Genomic DNA, 21,407 nt, shown 5'->3' with positions numbered 1-21,407 from the left:
ATCCAAATACATATACAAATCAATAAGGATTTGTTCCCTCTTTTGCAGGTATGAAAGCTCTCACTTTGGAAGCATAGCATTGTCCAATATGTCTTGGTATACTGAAGCATTAAGACTGCCCTTCACTGGAATGAGGGGCCGGACTGAAACCTAAATAAAAAAAGTACAGGTTTGGACAAATACTTTTGTCAATAGTGTATTTTTGATGCAATGTTTTTTAATGATCAAACCAAAGTGAAAGGTTGGAAGAAGACAAAATGTCAGAAATGCCTCAGAAATAATAATAATAAAAAAAAAACACCCTCAAAATGTCATCTTTTTGTGCCATTCATTACATTGTATATTATAGGAAAAATCACAGCAGGTTTGGCAAGTGTTTTAATAAGCACTTGCATTATTGACAAGAATGTCTTGTCTATCAAAATCGTTATGGACTATTGCCATCATTACATTCAAGCCAAGCAACCCTGTAAGACGGATCTGTAGTAAAACCTAAACTGGTAAAGAGTCTGTAGGATGTTTCGTTATCCTCCTCAATTAAGCAGTACACTGGATAACCTTCTGAATGCAGTTTCTTTGCCATTATGGTGACCAGGGCTTTGGCGTAACCTTTCCGTCTGTGCTCCAGCAGTGTGTACAGCATTCCCATTCCACCGGAAGCATAGGTCAAAATCCATGACACCGGCCGACCCTCTGCATCCAGCACACAAAACGATGGAAAATTCACAATCATGTTCCTGATGAGGCGTCCACTAAATTCCCCCATGCCATACTTCCAGGTTCTATTGACCAGATCAACGTGAGACTCATTGAGTGAGGACACTTGTAAGGGTAACCTGTAGGAAAATTAGGAGTGTTCACTGAGATTCAATAGCGAGCAATAATAGTACCATGTGTCTTTTAATATTAAAGTATTTGAAATCATTTGTTTATTAATAACTAGTATACAGTAATTTTATTTCAGCGGTTATATTAATATCATATTTCTAATATCATATTATTATTAATACATAAATAATAATACTTACTATAATTCTATGAGTAACAATTAATATTCAATTATTAAAGTTTACTGAAAAAAGTAATGACTCAATTGTGAACCTAGAATAAAATGTTTTTAAAAATTGTGGTTTAATGAGAAGCATATGATTGGATCTGTTACCTTTCCGTTGTAAGCTTAGATGGATCTCGCAGTGTCATCTGATGGAACATATAGTTTCTTATATTTGTCACTCCTTGGTTCAAACCCACATTTTTTACCATCTCCATATGGCGCAGGTCAACACCTAGGATTTTTGGTGACATTGTTGATTAGACCGAGTTATTAGTATTAAGGTGCACATTATATGTTCTCAAGACCAAGTGTTTTTTGGAAAGAACATGCACAAGGAGTGTAACCTGCAACATGCATGGGTGTAAGCATAAAATAATATATAAGCTCATAAAAAATGTAAATATAAGCTCATAATGCAGGTTAATACGTGGTGGAAATTAAATGAACAACTCTGGGGACTTCAAAATGTATCACACATCTCTGTTACATACACCGCCAAAGAGTCTGCAAGAGACAGGTAACCTGCCCTTATTTCACAGTGCCTTGTATATTCTAACAGAGCAGGTCGTGGTGACATCTCATAAAACACATAATGTTTAAGAAAACAACGGAGCTGTTTTCTTGGGTGTTGAAAAGCAGACAAGTGACCCTGCTGGCGCCGAGTCTCTATCAACGTACATAGATCAAGGCCTTCACTCCACACTGCTCAACGCTGGTTTACAGCGATTAAAAAGTAAGTGCAGCTTCTGTAGATTATAAGTGCGAGTGTGAGACATTTCTTATACCTGGGATTTGTACACAACAAGACAAGATGTGAAGAGCTGAGAAAATTAATAGAATTGGTTTTAAATCCAAATGTGACCTATATGCAAACTAACTATGGTTTAGAATCTATAAGCCAGTATGTGATGTAAGTGGATCGGTGTGGCGTCCCTGAGAAAGTAAGTTTTAGTTCAAGACAGCTAGATTTGTTGAAATGTAAGCTGCAAAATGCGGAAAATGATAAAACATACAGTAGAGAAGCACCCTCAACCTAAGTATAAAAATGTTTATCTTCATAAATTTGCACATAATGCTGGTTTGCAGTGTCCTACGCCTGTTCTAGATCTTGACATGGATGAACCTTTCTCCTGCACCGATGGCACCACTACCACCACCGACAGCATCACCACTACCCACGGAGCAGCTGCATGTGGCAGGTTGAGGCTCCACCCACTTACATCTAATTTGTTACTTAATTTATTGGTTGTCCTATGATGGGGCTTTGGGAAGATATAAGCATTGTATGGTGGCAAGGTAGCCTTGTGTCATAAGTCCTGCCCTTTGGCCTTCGTGTCATCACTGCAATATCCAGGTATATGGAGTGAAGCTGGGTGGGTTGCTTGTGGTAGGCTGCAGCTCATGGTAGTGTGTTTTTTTTTTTTGACTGACGGATGTATAGACATTTCAGCCTTTTTGTAATGCACATTGTTTTCCAGATAGTGTAAGAGTTCTGTTCTCCTGCAAGTTTGTTCCTTGCTGGATTGGGTTCCATGAGATTCTACTCGCATGGTAAGTAATTTAAGGATTATATAATTATTCTATCTGTTTGTTAAGCGTGATGTGTAACCATGCCATGTGGGATGACTCTGTGTGGAAGGACGTTGGTCCTTGGCTATTTTGAGTAGCAAAAGGTTGAGACTGGGAGCCCACCATGGGCTCATCTAGCACAGGTTGCTCCAGATGATCCACCAGCTGATTTTCCTGACATGTTATGGGCCCAAAAGCTAAAGCTATTATTTAGCTGGAATATTTCCACTGTTTAATTTTTTTATTGAAAACTGTTGGCATAATAGACACCAGCATCTCCTTATTGTCTAGTGGAACAAGGTCATAAAGCAAGCCATATCAAAGCTACAATTCATACAAACACAAGTCAAATCTTTAAATTGTTTTAGCACAAGATAAAACTTTGGTTTCAAGTAGTAATCCAAAATATTCCAAATTCTAAAACAAAGAAGAGAAGAAAAAATTTGACATCATTGTTATAAAAGTGGTTTACTGCAGAAAAGTTATTCTGATCTATGCATCCCTCATGTTCAGTATTGGGCCTCGCAAAACATAAAAGGCCTTTAAAAAAAAACTGTAGATGAGAAGGACAAAAAATGGTTGCATGATTTCATTTTTACTATATGAGCATAAAAATATTAATAATAAATAAAAATTAGATCTGTAGCTTACTTCTTAGTCAAATCAGATCATGTAGCAGCAGGATCACTTACTGTAAGTGTTTATGTGCAGTACCAGCCACAGAGAAGGCAGGTGTTATATGTATATGTATATGTCTTTATGTATATAAAGATATATACAGAATTTAATGCTTTTAAGTTACAGAAAAGCGTCACATTTATCTGCAACACAGTATTTAAAGTACAATGCTAAATTATAAACTTCACTGTGAAAAGATGTATAGTTCTAAACACTGTAATGCTTCTTTCTACAGAAGGCAAAGGAAACACCACTGCTACTTTGCCCAGTGTTAAACAACTTTGTTCCCCTTGGATTGATTGACGAGTGGCGGAGCAGAGAAGAGAGAAAATGGCATGCTGACAAACAAATTGGCAAAGTGCTGCACAGAGACAGCACTCTCATAGGTAAAAGCCATCCCAGTTGTTCTCATGTACATGTGGACTAGAGTATGAGGAAGGGCAACCCCTTTTGGGGACTTCGCAACCTGAAGCCTTGCTGATTGGATCCTGGTGAAGTACTTCAGGTAAAAGAGCTGGCGAGCTAAGAGGTGGCAGGGACGCTTCCAGATTCTACTCACGACAAAGACAGCAGCTAAAGTCGCAGAACGAGCGACATGGATCCTTGCAAGCCAGTGTAAACGGGTTCCAGAACAAGGCTTAAAGTCAACTGATAGTTAAAGACAGCCACAGGTGGTCCCTGACAGTGTTTTGAGGTGGGACGAGTGCAGATTGGGCGTGCCCGCACTCCGAGCACCAATAATCATCAAGAAAGGCGACAGCTCACCGTACAGGTAGCTTAGATCAGTGCCGACCCCACCGGCACCTCATAAATAGCCCTAAGGACATTCTTAAACAACTGTTTTTAAAAGCTCAGGGCCCTGCGTAAAACCAAAGACACTACTGTGCATGTTAATGTGTCACACTCAAAATTGCAAGCAGATCCTGATGCCAAGCAACTAACAGGTAAAGGCTACACCGTGCTAAAGCACGTTGAGGATGGAAATGAAAAATAAACATAGAGAAGAGAAAATGCGGAAGATCAATACCACCCTTTAACAAGGGTAAAAGAGATGTCCAGCGCTGTTTCTAAATCTCTAATTTTGTTGTTTATACTATTTGAAGTCTCCAGAGTTGTCAATTTAATTTTCACCACAAATATCATTCAGTTTAACATGGTATGGTACCCATTAGCAACCTACTTAAATTTACATTGTAAATGTTATGGCATTTGGCAGACCCCTTATCCAGAGCTTCTTACTGTACATTTTATCTCATACATCTGAGCAGTTGCCCAAGTGTGGTGCTCGGGTTTGAATCTGATGCCCTGATGGTTTTAAGTAAGCAGTTCTATCAAACTGTACAGCATTCGACTGCATCCTCACTCCAGGTACCATCTTGCCCAGAATATGGACCAGCTCTGTTTATACTCATAGCCTGGTGTGGTTGGTGCAATCCTCTTTATGTTATGGGTTCTGGGTTTTCTCTTATGGCATTCCACTCAAGAAGCCCTAGGTAGAATGTGCTGGTGTTGGTCATTAAAAAAATGATTACGATGTCATATGGATGCTTCTTGGAGATTAATTTTTTACGAGGCATCATTATGCATATAAGGAAATGCTCTTTAAATCTCCTTCATGGCTTACTGGCCTCTTTATTGGGGACAAGGGTACACCTGTTTATTCATGCTAAAATTAAACAGCTATAGGTTAAGAGTCTTAGTTAAAGCTCACATTAAACATCAGCGTGAGCTCAGTCACTTTTTGTGGTGTATCGCGGTTCTTGGTGCCAGATGAGCTGTTCTGAGTATTTTAAAAGTGTCTTGACTTTACACAGATATTTGCTAAAACATTGAATGTCCAGTGAGTTTTGCTGGGTGAAATGCAAGCACAGGGTGGTACCCAGGTCCCACACAGCAGCCCACAGTTAAATACAAAACTAGCATAGCTAACAACTTTATAACCTTTACAAATAAAGAAGTTAACTTAATACTTAGGCAGAAATACTGCTTCCAGTCAAAAATGTCCGTCCTGATCAGCATGTTCCTGAGAGATGCTTCATCCTTAGTAAAAATGTAGTTGTCTTTGAAAAGGTCTGCGTTCTATAGGTGAGAGAAGCAAGTCAATATAAAAGAACATGTTTTGTTGATACTGTACACCTAAGTCACCTTACGCAATACCTCCTTCTGCTGTGGTCTGATGAGTAGTACGTTAAAATCTGGCCAGTGGTCCACCAGCACATCCACGGGGTAAACTTCTACTCGATTCATCATGAAGACATATCCATATACCTAGAAATGCCAAGATGTTCCTATCATGCATTCACTATAAAATATCAGTTAAAGATTTATATAAACTATGCATTTAATACTTGGTATGTGGAAATACTTAATATATTTTATACTCGAACTTATACATTATATTCTAACTCATTTGACCACAGCAAAACAAATAATTAATTATTATTAGTAATGTTCTGATTTAAATATCAATTAAACATTTTTTACTAAACTTAAAACATAAAGGTAAGTGTTAGCTGGGTTAAAGACTCACAATCTTGATCTAGTTTAGCTATAGTCATCACCAGAGGTGGGTAGTAATCCATAACATTTACTTGAGTAACATTTTGGGGAAAAAAAGTTGTTTTACTGCACCATACTTTTTACTTTTACTTAAGTAGATTTTTAAAGAAGAAACGCTACTCTTACTCCGCTACATTCGGCTATACTCCACTCGTTACTTTTCTTACCATTTATTCTACACATGCAGCCAGTGGATCCACCACATGACTGTGTTTCACCAATCTGACATAGCAACGATAATCACATGTAGTCACGTGACCACATAGAAACTGGCGGCTTAGCTTCGGTCGTGGTGTAAAAACATAAAATTAGCCGCGGCATCTGTCTCCAGTGCTACAACAGAAAAGGATGAACACCCCTGGACTCATATACAAAGCATGTTTCGCTTACACACAGTGCAAAAGAACAGCTTCATACTGTGGTGTCTTCTCTGTCTGCCAAAACAGACAGACATTTCAGCATGTAAAAAATCACAAAACAAAACTTCATAACAAAAAGTTTATAATTGTTTATGGACTTAAATCTTTTAAGTTTTGCATATAATTTCTGCCATGTAATCTTCACAGATCAGTTGTTTTCAATATAGTTATAGACGTTAAAGATAAAAGTGGACGTTTAAGATGGGTACATAATTAAGCAATGAGCACGCAAGTAATTCTCACACTGGGTAAGAGCAAAGTCACAAGGTTTATTTAAACTTCTGCAGAAGGACTAGGCTCACACAGAAAACAGTTGTGGCATTGATTTCCATATCTGTCTCTGAACAGATATCTTCACCTTATCATAGCAGTGGTGACTACAATCAGTTTGTTTCTACTTTATTCTCAGACTTGTCCTTCAACAATTCAAAAGGCAAGTTTTAAAGCATCTACAGTCTACGTGGCACTATTAATACACAAATAAAATGTGATTTTCCACTGCAGTAGACAATAAAAATGTGGATAGATTGACTAACATTTATTACTGTAAGTAATGATGGACTGTCTTTTGTTTCTTTTGCCATAATATGGATTTGTACAGCAGTTAACAAGTCGTAAGACTAATATAGCTACTGACTCTGTACCCACCCTTCCTCTGCACAAAACATCTGATGGCCTAAAGAATATGATGGCAAGAAATTCTCTGAATAGAGAATGCCATGTGTGTCCCGTGCAGTTAAAAATATAACATTTTCTGATTTGTTAAACACTATTCTGTTTACATTCCATATGTGTTCTTTCAATGTACAATACTGAAAATCATTCATCCATCCATTTAGGAACGTCTGTAGTCCAACAAGGGACCGTGGAGGCCAATGGTGACCATTGTATTCATTCACATTTTGTGTTCCCTGTATACAGTATAAAGCAATATAGACGATGAGTGAAACTGCTGAAAAAGAGAGAGAGAGAGAGAGAGAGAGACTGGTGAACACACGAACGACAGAAAGACTGGTGGTAAATCTCTCTCTAAAAAAAAAAAAAAACTACAACCTTTGAGCTCCCAAAACAAGGATCTTCACCAGCCACTAACAACGATCTCCTAGACACATTTACAGCACGTTAATGGTGTGGTGTACAGACCTGCTGTGACTGGGGGAAGTAATGTTGGAGTTTTTCCTCAGCTCTCTTCAGCTCCTCTCTGCTCAGCACCTTCATATCCAAATAAAAAAAGAGCAAATTAACGAAAAAGACTAAAAAAAGAACTTTGTCTCAATGATTGTAAGCTTTGGCTGTAGCACAATGCTATTATAGCCTGCAGAGGAGCTTATTTATAGGAAAAGGCTGGGTTCTTTTGGAGCAGCCTTTAAGTCCTTAAGTCCTGCCCAGATTGATTTATTTTACTTCCTTCAATGTCACGGATACTGTAGTTTACTAGCATTATGCTGGGATTGTCATATTTGTTTTTATCTAGGGACAGCTTTACAAAAAATGTGTACAAAGAAGTTTGCCTGCTAAGTAACGTTTACATTAAGGTATATATTTAGATACAGTATCTAAAAAGGTTAAAGAAAGGTTTTGTCTGTACAGTGGTCAGAACTTGCCCTTTCAATGATGTCTTTACATTTCATTTATTTGAGGACTTGAAACCAGTCTCAGAACATTTTCTGGTTGTCTGTCTGTCTGCATGTATGTCCAGATTTTGTCAAATTTTGACTAAAAACTGGTTGGACAGAATTTAATGAAACTTTGGTAGTACTTTGGTATTTGCCTAAAGTTTAACCTGAGTCATACATTAAATCAAAATGAAGTGAAGTTATGAGCAGTTATGTGCCACATTAAGTCACAGCATCTAGCACTTTTTTTTCTTCAAATCTAGCACTTTTGCCCTCAAGATGGGCGTGGCTATACGCATCACTCAACAGATCCAGTCAACGCGATAGTTTATTGTGTATAGAGTATGTGGACGACACAGAAACGTCAACTTCTTCTAAAAACTGAAACAAAAGTGCTACACAGCATGGCTTACTAAAAGGAACGTATACTATGAAAACTGAACCCTCAAAGATGAATGCACAGATAAATGTATGTTTATTCTTCCTGCAGGACGTTTGTCTTATAGGTTCCAAAACCGTTGTGCTAATAACAAGCAATTTTGGGAAGCGCCATTAAGAGATAAAGCACAGGTCATTAAAGCAAAAACATCTGTAGCAGTCTGAGGTGAGGGTGTGTAAAATACCCGAACTGAGAGCCCAGTTATGCGCTAAAATGCCCCCTGCCACAGATTGCCCCCCTATGCAATTGCTATAAAAATATATGTATATTACAAGTGAATTTAATCACGCAAAACTGGCTGGCAAGAATCTTTTTATCTGTGATTTACTCTCAGATTACCAATCAGGGAGTGTATTTGGCTTACGATGAAAGAACTACAACAATTTTACAAAATGTTATCTTTTTGAATGAATAAGTAAAGAAAAACAGGCTGACATCAAATAATAATATAACTGATTACATTAAAGTTGATCAGCTTATTTTTAGCTTTAACCTTTTAACTATTTCTAAAAACTCTTTTCCTGTCAACAATGAGTACTTACATTAGTTGGCAATATAAGGGTTATGTTTGGAATGTTCAAGCTAAAACTTATTTAACCAAACACAATAAGAATTGTCATTAAGTTAAAAAAAAAATGCTATGAACCTCACTCAATGAAATAGCTTGTCTATTCAATGAAAGCATTTGCAGGTTAAAATATAACATAAATGGCTGACTATTAAAAGTTATCCTAGTGATCCTAATGGTAAGTCAGTTACGTTTTAGTGGTAGATTGACTCTGCTGTCTCAAAATGTTGCAGACATGATCTTTGCTCACTGGCACAGCTCTGCTCAATGCGTCAAACATTCACACAGGTGAACACTTCAGCAGATGATGAATAGGGTTTGAATGTACACTATTGAAACTTCTTCAATATGAGTTGAAAGTCTTGAAAATGCGAATTTTCGCCATCGAAGGAAGAAAAACATATTTTTGTCTTGTAATCTTTAGAATCCTTTGTAAAGCTTTATGTCATACCTTTTAAAATGCCACTATGATGCGTATGGAAAATCAATACAGTACAAGTTTCTGTCGATAGTGAATTCAGTCCATTCTGCACCCCTTTTTAAAAATGAGATATGCTCCTTCCAAAAATGAAAAATCCTTTACGCAGTTCTTTGCAACCTGAACTTTAGCCACAGGTAGACAATCACCAGAAAATGGAGTTAAGTAGCATACAAAGTTTACATCAGTCAGAAATCTCTTGTTATAAGGTCACATGTCAAGGAGTCAGATATATTACATAGCAAGTAAACCATCAATCTAGAAACCTAGATCTAGATTCTAGAACCAATTGGTCAGAGCTGACTGTGAGGCAATGCTGATGGACTCAGCGTTTTTACAAAATCAATGGTCATTTTGTGTGCCGTTCAGGGATAAAGATTACATTTTTAGAATATGGAAAGAGATTTCGGTCAGTTGAGGCATGCATGACCATGTTGCTTGTTCACCATTTACAGTAGGTTTAACACATGAACTTTAAGAACTGACAGTTTCCTTGGTAATAATTACCATCTCTTGACCAGTGGTGGTACAAAGTACACAAATTCTGTACTTGAGTAAAAGGAGAGATACCATGTATACAAAGATGTGGCTTTTCTAATCAAGTCCAATCAGTATAATCAAACACAGCTGGTCTCAAACGAAGGTGTAGAACCATCTCAAGGATGATCAGAAGAAATGGACAGCACCCGAGTTAAATATACTCAGCAAAAAAAGGAACGTCCTCTGACTTTCAACCGTTTTTACTTTCAGTAAACTTAATGTGTAAATATTTGTATGAACACTAAAAGAGTCAACACCATAAGACATAAACTAAAAATGTTTCACAATGTGTCCCTGAATGAAGGGAGGCTCAAAATCAAAAGTACCAGTCAGTATCTGGTGTGGCCACCAGCTGCTTGAAGTACTGCAGTGCGTCTCCTCCTCATGGACTGCCTATTGCGGACAGTCTGAGCACTGATGGAGGGATTGTGTGTTCCTGGTGTGACTCGGGCAGTTGTTGTGGCCATCCTGTACCTGTCACGCAGGTGTGATATTCGGATGTACCGATCCTGTGCAGGTGTTGTTACACGTGGTCTTTCACTGCAAGGATGATCAGCTGTCCTTCCTGTCTCTCTGTAGCGCCGTCTTAGGCGTCTCACAGTGCGGACATGGCGATTTATTGCCCTAGCCACATCAGCAGTCCTCATGCCTCCCTGCAGCATGCCTAATGCACGTTCACGCAGATGAGCAGGGACCCTGGGCATCTTTCTTTGGGTGTTTTTCACAGTCAGTAGACAAGTCTCTTTAGTGTCCTGCGTTTTTAGAACTGTGACCTTAAATGCCTACTTTCTGTAAGCTGTTAAGGTCTTAACGACCATTCCACAGGTGCATTTTAATTGATTATGGTTAATTGAACATGCATGGAAAACATTGTTTAAACCCTTTACAATGAAGATCTATAAAGTTATTTGGATTTTTACAACATTATTGTTGAAATACACAGTCTTGAAAAAGGGACTTTTCTTTTTTTGCTGAGTATATATGAGTACATCTGCAAAAATGTCAACAATGTGTGCACATTAATAAGGGGAAAAAAATAACTTAAATGGTTTTAGCAAATGGCTGCAATATAACAAAGAGTGAAAAATTCAAGAGGGTCTAAATACTACTATATATATATATATATATATATATATATATATATATATATATATATATATATTATCCTTTTCCTCTGAGCTCTGGCAATGTGTACAGCATTGCCATTTCACAGGAAGCACTAGTTAACATCCATGAAACTGGCAACATGAAGGATAATTCTTGATCGTGTCCCTGATGAAATTCTCACTAAATTGTAGGGTTGTAGTGTAGTGTTGTGTGAGTAGTGTTGTCCTACACTACACATGTACTGTAGTGTTGTAGTGTTGTTGGGCTCCCTTTAAACGAGGTCAGCTGGCCACACTACATCACCGGGAATACCCATGGAATTTTAAATGGCAGTCTTGCGAGAGTATAATGCAGAACCAAAACTCAAAACCAAACAATGTTTTACATTGTACTGTATATTTGTGTTAAAGACGTATTAGACTTACTTTGTCAGGCTTACAAACAAATCCGACTTATGAACGCGCTCCCAGAACAGAACTTGTTCGTAAGTCAGAGGCTTACTGTATCCTAAAAAAAGAGAAAAAAATTATAATAAATATTTTACAGTGATAAAAACAAAATAATATGAGACCCATTACATAAGAATAGGTAACCTGTGGTAGATCAAGAAGTGGGTTTGCCATGATATTTGGTACCATTTATACTTTTTACTCGATTCCAATTCTTTTAAACTCATAAGAATATAACAGTAAAAGTAAATTTACAGTATGTTTTGTTTTTATCCCAAAAATGTGTTATAAGAGATAAGAGAAAGTATCCAGCCATGTAATGTGAAAAATATAAAGAAATTATTGAAGAAGATACAAGAAACATTGTACACAGGTCATTAATGCTTAGACACATTGGGACCTTACACACTTCTCTTCCACTGTTCAAAACATCCTTTAAATTCCTTTGTTGATATTACCCTCATTGATGGTCTGAAATCTCTTTCCTTTTAAATGTGATTTTATAGTTTTGGGAAAAGCCAGAAGTCTTAGGGCATCAAATCTGGGCTGTAGAGGGGTTGAGCCATCTGGGTGATTTGATGTTTTGCCAAAAAAAAAAAAAACACTGCATGAGACATGATGCATGGACAGGCCAGGAATGGTCAAGCTTAATGCAAAATTTGATGCACATTTGTTGCTCTACTCACGCAGTCATTTTAATTGTGACCGCTACCCAGTACACATACTCACTCAATGGAGTCTAGCGCCCCACTGTCTGTCACTGTTCATGCATGTGCACGTGTAATCTACTCTCCTTGGCTACAGGTTACATTAATGTTGGGCAAACCGTTTTTGTTATATTTACAATAGCTGGATACTTTACGGATAGACCTAATGTATTTAGGAACCGACAATGCATGAAAAAAAATTTTAAAAGTGAAATGGCTAATTTTTTATCAAACAAAGCACTTAAGGATTAATCAGTTACCTTTTAGTTATCAGGTTTGAAGAATCTTGCAATTTCATCACATGTCAGGCATAAAGTTTACCCATTGGCACCCGTCTACTCACTGCTACAGCACTCCACATGGTTAAAAACTGCACACTGTTACAATAACTTACAGCCTTGAAACTGTAAAAAATGTCAGGGGAATGTGAATAGACCCCAGAAAGGGGAAAAAAACACCTTCAACATCTCTTTGGTTTTGTCACATTTTTATTATTATGAAACTTTTATAATGTCCTAAGTAGAAGTCTAAAATCTTTATACTTAGACGAAGAAACTGCTTCCAGTCAAGAACACCTGTCCAGTTTAGCATCTTCCAGAAAGCTGTTTGGTGTAAGTCCTTATGAGTTTCAAAAGGTCTGATTTCTAAGTATGTGAAAAAAAAAGAAAAGAAAAAAAAAAAAGCAAAGATTAGTTACTCTATTTGAAGACCAGGTTGCTTTGATAGCAGCCATCAGTTGGGTATTTCTCATTTTCCTCTTGACAATAACTTATGGGGAATCGGGTCAGAAAAGTTGCCTCTCCAATCAAGCATGGTAGTATCATGTTTAGCAAACCAGTGGTAGTTTTGGCTCTGTGTGCGGGTGCTAAGTCTTGCTGGGAAAGAAAATCGACATCTCCATAAATCTTTGACAGAACAATGAAGTGTTATGAATTCCCCCGGCAAATGGCTGCATTGGCTGTGGACTGAGTGAAACACAGAGGACCAACACCAGCAGATGACATGGCATTTCATAATGCCATGCAGTCATCTACTGTGGAATTATCACAAACTGTGGAACTTTACACTGGACGTCAACCAGTTTGGATTGATTAATTTAGAACAGCCTCTTCACTCTTCCTCCAGACTTTGGGACCTTAATTTCCGAATTAAATGCAAAACTTTCTTTCATCGGAAAAGAGAAATTTGAACCACTGAGCAATTTTAAGTTTGGACACTACATGAGAAGTAGGTCAAAAAGTTGTGTTCTTGAGGAGGCACATGACAGCCTTTGCCCTTTCTGGTTTGTAGTTGTTGTGCAATAGGGAAGACCTGGCTAGAGATGGAAATGGTCAAGACAAATTAAGGAAAAATGAGAAAAATAACATTTTAACCCCTGGTTGCATTGTGGTTACCAAAGTAACCAAAGTATATATTGTGCCACAATTCATACTAATAAAAGGGGCCATGCAAAAAGGGGTGGTAAATATTTTTATGTATTTGCACAAAGGGATTGTCATGTTGAAATAGGTTTGGGACTTTTAGAAAAAGGTAATTGCAATGCTACATCATAAAATGACACCTAAATCATGCGTGTGCTTTTAGCTATTTGGGGACAGGCCACATGTGGGAGTAAATATCAATACCCACAAACATTTGGCCATAAAGTTTATTTTATACTTTAAATTATTATTATTTGTGCTATGACATTTAAGTCTTCCACTTCTTTTTAATCAGTGTTTTTGCCGGGAGGGTTAATGTACAGTATGTCATTCCTTTCTACATAGTGATATTAATTACTTGTTTATTGCACAACACATTAGTTATTAAGTATTATATAATGAATTTAGACAATTAGATGCATATTAAGGTTATTTCATGGGTTTTATTGTATCGTTTTGTAATGCAGTAACAAAAATTTATTAAAATGAACTAAGATAAATGAAATCCCTGTCAATTTATTTATAAATATGTCTAACAGAGGGTTTCTGATTACCTTAATATTGACAGCGAAGTTTAGACTTCTTTATGAGTCAGTCACTGAGAAAACATTCAGTGGTTCAGTAAATTTGACAAAAACATTTAATTTTTATGCAACAAAGCAAATTATCAGAATTACTAAAGTTCTTACAAAAAAAAAATCATGGTAACAGTTTGGCCAAGAGCCAAAGTGTAGAGTTTCTTTAATTTACTGAGTTTCATTTATTATCATTTTGCTCAAGTGCTCATAAAATGAGATGATTACACTTCCCAGACTGTAAGTGTGCTGTGCTTTTGTTGCTGAAACTACTGTACCTCCACTTATGATTTTAAACACCTGTTGCATGACTTAGTATGAAGAAGAATGGAAGAATGGAAGAAAAGCACATCACACAATTAGGTACTGTATAATAATCAGCAGGTAGCATCTTACAACTCCAAATGCTACACATCACTGTGGTTATGTAACACAATGCCATGCACAAATCTAGTGAAGTAGAACGGACATAAATTAGTTGTATGATGTAGTGGAGTAAAAGTAAAAAGTATCCACTACAGAAACTACTCAAGGAAATTTCATATCTGTGAAAACTGTAAAGAAATGAAGTAAATGTACTGTCCTTAGTCACCTTCCACCTTTGCTCGTATCCTGTAATAGGATAATTAATGTTATTAATTTCACTTTTGTAGTGTTTTTTCTGTATCAGTATATACAGTATATAACACATTCCATGCATTGAATTTCGTGAAAATGATGAAAACAGCATTGACAATGGTGTCACCTAAATTGCTGCAAGTCCCTATTTGTATAATAGACATATGACATACGTCCTGATTTCTTTTTTTTTTTTTTTAAATGTACACTAACCTATGTAAATTTATAGCCATAGTAACACTCAAAGACTTATTATATAAGGGATATATATATACGGGGAGAACATACAGTACAAACTCCATGCACACAGAGACGGGAATCGAGCCGAGCCGGGAATCAAACCCAGACCCCGAAGGTTGAAGGCGACAGCGCTTACCACTACACTACCATACCTTGCTACACAATTGCTGTCGTTGTTGGATTATTTTTTCATTATGAATAACCACAGTGAATTCATTCAGCAATTCTGTGAAAGCATCATTTTATCAGACTAGCTGGGAGCTAAAAGAGATAGACGTTACATTGCTAAGCATTCGGATTTTACTGTTAAGAAACTATTAAGAGGAAAATCTACGAGAGAGAGAGACAAAGAGAGAGATTCACAATCATACATGCAGCATAATCGGGCATTATTTTTCATTTATTTTCTTTCTTTTGTATCAATAATGATTCTTTTTTTACTGTGCTTTCTCCATTCATCATCATTATTATTATTATTATTATTATTATTATTACTACCTGTGCTTTTTGCTTTCCTTCTTCATCGTTCATCAAACGATGATTGTAATTTTTACTGTCCTCCTAGGATATACAGAACCTGGGCTATGCAGGGTGTAAGGTGTATGGTGTATGCACAGTGGGAGCGTTGCTTGCATGTGCGTGCAAAATTATGCACTTATTTTCAGAATCTCCGTCCAAGCTTTTCTAAAAGGTTGGCAGCTATGACACATGTATTTTAGGAATAAATATATATAAATTATAATAAATTATCAAACCACAGATTTTAGATTAAAATCTTTTTATTGTGCATCAGATAATTTTGTCATTATTTTCATCTACATTTAATACATGGATTTTACCAATAAGAAGGCGATAAAAACCCAAACTCATAACTCCATAAATGCCTAAAAATCAATAATGATCCGATAATGGCGCTTATGAATCAATACCAAGACATAAACAAGGCATTAAAGTTAGGATGAGGCAGATGAAATTTTTGAACATGCTCCGACTTCCCTCCCAACAGTAAGGTCGCTGACGAGCAAGTCAGAAGCCCAAAAGAGGCTTTTAGCAGCCGTTAGCCTTTTCTACCAAGCTCTCCAGTGGTCTTAACAAATTCGGCTTAAAAAATTTGGCTCAGTCGAATAGGGGCCTTGTGGTTGATTGTTGTATTTCTCCACCAAATTAAACACAATGTAATTTTTTTTTTAATGATACTACTTTCATGTTATCTGAACTGTTCTAAATTTAACATAGTTATACCGAGTATAAATATACTTAGATAGTAAACTATTCTGACCAGCATGGTCTCCTGCAAATTCAAACAACTGAAATTCAAATATTTTTAATGTATGACCTCATCATTTTAGAAAGGTGCGTGGGGTCAATTTGTGTATTCCTGGCCATTTATATGATGCTGACTAAAATGCAAACACATTTACATAAAATGGAATTGCACGCATTCATGAGATCATAATAAACACTATAATGAGTTATCCCGAAGACTCAAAACATGCTTGATTACATATAAAACAAGCTTCCATGTGAGACGGTTCATCAGTGAAACCTAAACTTGTAAAGAGCTTATAAGACAACTGGTTGTTCTCCTCAATTAGGCAGAACACTGGGTAACCCTCTGAATGCCGTTTCTTTGCCAATACAGAGACCACAGTTTTGGCGTAGCCTTTTCCTCTGTGCTCTGGCAATGTGTACAGCATTCCTATTTCACAGGAGCTATAGGTTAACATCCATGAAACTGGCTGACCCTCTGAGTCCAGCACACAACATGTAGGATAGTTCTTGATCATGCCCCTGATGAAGTGCTCACTGAATTCAGCAATGCCAAACTTCCACATGCTACTGACGAGAGTAACGTGAGACTCATTGAGTGAGGACACTTGTACGGGTAACCTGTAGAGAGTTGTGGAAAGTATGATCTATGATACATCAAGAGGTGCATTTGCCCTGATATTTGGTAATGGTTCTATTGTTTAGGGGTTCTACTTCTTTTAAATACTAGTAGAGTTATTGTTAAAATCTGTTCACTATATCTGGTATATCTTTAGAATATAACAATACATGGAAAGAATTAGTTAAAGTAAAATGGATATCTTTTTTTTATTATTAAAGAAAGCATTTTAAAGGTGAATCAGATACCTTTCAGTTGTAAGGTTAGAAGGATCTTGAAATTTCATTACACGGCAGGCATAAAGTTTACTCATTGGCACCCCTCTGCTCACTGCTACAGCCCTTAGCACCTCCTCATGGCGCTGGTCAACAACTGCACACATTTTATGATAGTCAGAGCTGAAGTTACTTAATGAATGTCAGGAGAATGGGAGTAGACCCCAGAAAAAAAGGAGAAAAAAAATCTTCAATATCTCTTTTATTTTTATTTCATTTTCAATATTATAAGGAGAAGTCTAAAAAATGTATACTTAGACGGAGAAACTGCTTCCAATCAAGAACGTCTTTCCTGTTCAGCATGTTGAAGAGAGATGTTTTATCCTTGGTGAAAAGGCTTATGAGTTTGAAAAGGTCTGATTTCTGAGTATGCGACAAAAAACGTCAGCAAAACAAACAACTAAAGATTAGTTATTAGTTATTTGTTATTTTATTACAGCATATTATACATTAAGCCAAGATAAGTTAGATATTGTACATAAGTTTTTAAATACATAAGTCATCTTCTGTAATACCTGTTGCCGTTGTGGTCTGATGAGTATCACGCTGAAATCTGGCCATTGATCCACCAGCACATCTATGGGGTCAGCTTCTATTCTATTAAATCTATAAATATATCCATATACCTATAGCGAAAAAAAATAACTTAATTTTCTGACTATGTTTCAGTAGCTGTGCTTTACACCACATTCAAATATGTTCTTTGATACTATCATGCCCATGCTGGTAGCCCATTCAGCATAGAATGGAAGTGCTGCCCGGTGCACACAGTGGAGATACAAAATTAACCAAAAAAAAAATATTTTTTCCCAAACACATTCCCCCAAGGCATTTGCCCTAGTATACTGACATTCTAACTTATCCGATGATGCCACAGCCATTCATGCCCAAGAGTCCAAACAGAAAAAAAAGGTCTTGTGGGCCATTCTCTCTCTTCACTCTCTTTTCTCTCTTCTGTGTGTACCCTGTGATGGATTGGCACCCTGTCCCGGTTGTACCCCACCTCATGCCCTACGCCTCCTGGGATGGGCTCGAGGCCCCCCACGACCCTAAATAGACGATGGAGTGAGTATAGACGACGATGAGTGAGTGAGTGATGTATGGACAAAACATATGCACAAATAGTATTTGGCCAATCCTGTTAATGATCAAATTCAGGTGTGTCAGACTTTACAGTGTTCTTATAAAGTGTTCCCCTCCCCAGAGGAGTGCAACCCTATAAATGAGAAATCTGTGTCCTTCATTGGGACACACATAACGCAGTATTTGAAGTGAAAGCCCCACCTTTGGGGACTGAAAAACACAGATCCGCCATAACATTATGACCACTGACAAGTGAAGTGAATAACACTGATGATCTCATTACAGCGGCACCTGGAAGTGTGTGGGATATATAAGGCAGCAAGTCAGCCTTTTCTCCTGAAGGTAATGTGTTAAAAGCAGTGATTTAGACAAGGACCAGATTGTGATGGCTAGATGACTGGGTCAGAGCAAGTCCAAAACTGCAGCACTTGTGGGATGTTCCTGGTCTATAGTGGTCAGGACATACCAAAAGTGATCCAAGGAAGGAAAACCAGTGACAGGGACATGGGCGACCAAGGCTGATCAACGCATGTGGTGAGCAAAGACTGGCCTGTTTAGTCCAATCCAAATGAAGCACTAGTGTAAATCAAATTTCTGAAAAGGTTAATGCTGGTTTTAATAGGAAGGTGTCAGAACACACAGTGTATTGCTGTTAATTGCATCTGGGGCAGCGTAGCTACAGACCGGTCATGGTGTCCATGCTGACTGCTTGTCCACCGACAACAGCAGCTATTCGGGGCATGCAAGCATCAGAACTGGACCACAAAGCAATGGAAGGTGTCCTGGTCTGATGAATAACTTTTTCTTTTACATGATGTGGACAGTCAGGTGTGTACAGTATGCATAAACATATGGAAATATTTTAAAAGGCCCCACCCCACAACTTCTTGGTGCCAGATACCACAAACACACCTTCAGAGGTCTAAACAAATCTTTTTTTGAGTTATTTTGTTTATTCCGTTCTTTTGTTCAGAAATAAAATGTTACATTTACAATAAACAGACCGCCAACACGTCTACATACAGTGCGCAAATTTTGACTATAGTTCCAGTAATGAAAATATTAGAATGCAGCTAAGGACATGTTGATGAACAGAATGAGTAGCTCACCATCATATCTTCCAATCTGAGTCATTTGTTCTTTTGAATTTATTGCACTGCATAGCGTCTACGTCACGTGACAAAAGAACGAACAATTCGAACCAAAGACCCAAAGGTAACTCCTCATTTCTGTTTCCTGTACATAACCTACTGAGGTTTTGTGATGCTTTGCACATACGCGCCCAGTAGAAAATGAACGAATCACTCTCAGAGACAACTCGTTCTTCTGAGTCATGTGAGACTCGTTCAAAAAGAATGAATCGTTCATGAAGGACCCATCACTGGGTGACTATAGATAGTCAAGAGGTACAGTAGGTGGAAACAGCCAAGAATAAATTTTTGGGGAAAATCTGCTAAATTTTTTTAAACAGGTTTAAACCTTTTAGCTTCAAGACAAATAACATATTTGTGTTATTTTGCTTCTTGTTGATCAGAGTTTTTGGGTTGGTATTTTTAATGGCATACAGATAAAGTTAGCAAAAATGAATTGACACTATACAGTTTTTTGCCTGCTTCAAAAAAGTCACCATTTGGATTTAAACAGGCAAATAATCAAAGTCTTCGGATGCGCTGGAGACGACGTTACAGAGTGGTTTTACTCTCCCATCATCAATAAAATTTAACTCTGGCTGGAAATAAATTGGTTGTCAAAACAATGCAATGGCAAATGTGTCTCACGGTCAAACCAAATGGCAGGGCAGGGCAACATTACTGTGTGTGATTTTTATTTTTAGGCTCAGCATTAAACACCCTGTAATGCAGTAGCAAATATGTAATTTGCTCCAAAATGCCTGGTTTTATGCATTAATTTAATCCCTGGTTTTATGCATAATGTTTGTCCAAAACTTAAAGTATATAGTTTCTGTCCTTTATTAGGTTTAATATATTTTTATTTTGCAAGTGCTAGAACTAGAAAGAAAAAACTAACATTTATTGGAACCGATCGTGTACTGATGCAGGGGTATGATTTTTTTTTCTATTGCACATGCATTAAACCCTGTTTTGTGTGTTATGAAAGAGATGTTTTTAACATTTATTGATTTGTGTTGCCTTTAATGCCGAAGCCTATGGTGTTATGAGAAGCTTTGAAAGATCAAAGATGTTGGGTTTCAGCTGTATTGTATGTAAACCTCAAAGAGTTTTAAAAAATGTAACGTTAATTTTGTGCTTTTTACAGACCTGCTGCGAATAAGGGAAGTAATGCCTAAGCACTTCTTCTGCTTTCTTTAGTTCCTCCTTGTTCAGCAACTTCATGGTTCTGCAAAGACCCTGCTGATGAGGTTCAGTCACAATCAAAATAAATCCAGATTATGTTTAAGTAAAGTACATATAAAATGTATATATATTCACTCAATCCACAGAATTTTTCTGCACCTCTTGATTTAGTTGTGTGATTATATTGCACATGTTTCTTCATGCCATATCTCAAGAACGTGTGGTTGAATGTTTCAATCAGTGTGACCAAATAAATACCTAGATTTATTATTATTATTATTTCAGTCCTGCACACAGTTGTGGCCATGCATTAGGACCTCAATTAAAAAAAAAAAAAGGTCAAAGCCAGCTTTTTATTTTTTTTAATAGTCATGTCACAAGTGGGTCTAGACACCAGATTATACATCTAAACAAATATATTGTTCTTATAAAACTTTTAATCATTTATAATAATGATTTACTGATGTACTGTAGTTCTGTTTTTAATATTGAAATATACCACAAAATGGTAAGATGTTTCCTTAAATGGGATAAATTGCAATTTAATATGCTTGTTCACGGTCAGATTGCTGTGGTGGAAATTCCCGAACAAAATAAAAACAAATCTACCACGAACACTGAAGACAGTGACAATGGCTTTAACCCCTTAGGCCTCAGAAGCTTTCCAGAAACTTTGAGATTCTTTGAGAATTTAATTATTGAATGCAAATTCTAAATTGTTAATGATCACTGGTTGAATTAAAGTAGTATAAAAAACTAAGTAGCACATCTTTAATATAAATCTGCAAACGTATTGTACACTGGCACAG

The 21,407-nt window shown here is 37.0% G+C and overlaps 1 protein-coding gene and 1 pseudogene across 1 annotated transcript; both read right to left on the bottom strand.

Annotated features, from left to right (window-relative positions):
- Positions 1 to 251: 251 nt before the first annotated feature.
- LOC128529152 (glycine N-acyltransferase-like protein 3) lies at positions 252 to 7,497 on the bottom strand. The gene is given in 6 exon segments (XM_053502507.1): positions 252 to 505; positions 508 to 836; positions 1,163 to 1,286; positions 5,272 to 5,380; positions 5,459 to 5,569; positions 7,423 to 7,497. Coding segments are annotated over 6 exon segments (801 nt in total). The 3' UTR covers positions 252 to 452.
- Positions 7,498 to 15,826: 8,329 nt separating this feature from the next.
- On the bottom strand, positions 15,827 to 20,873 carry LOC128528961 (glycine N-acyltransferase-like; annotated as a pseudogene).
- Positions 20,874 to 21,407: the final 534 nt, after the last annotated feature.

Source organism: Clarias gariepinus, chromosome 8 (genome assembly GCF_024256425.1).
Source record: "Clarias gariepinus isolate MV-2021 ecotype Netherlands chromosome 8, CGAR_prim_01v2, whole genome shotgun sequence".
Lineage (NCBI taxonomy): Eukaryota > Metazoa > Chordata > Actinopteri > Siluriformes > Clariidae > Clarias > Clarias gariepinus.
Note: the sequence above shows the minus strand (reverse complement) of the source record. Positions and strands in the feature narration are given on the sequence as shown.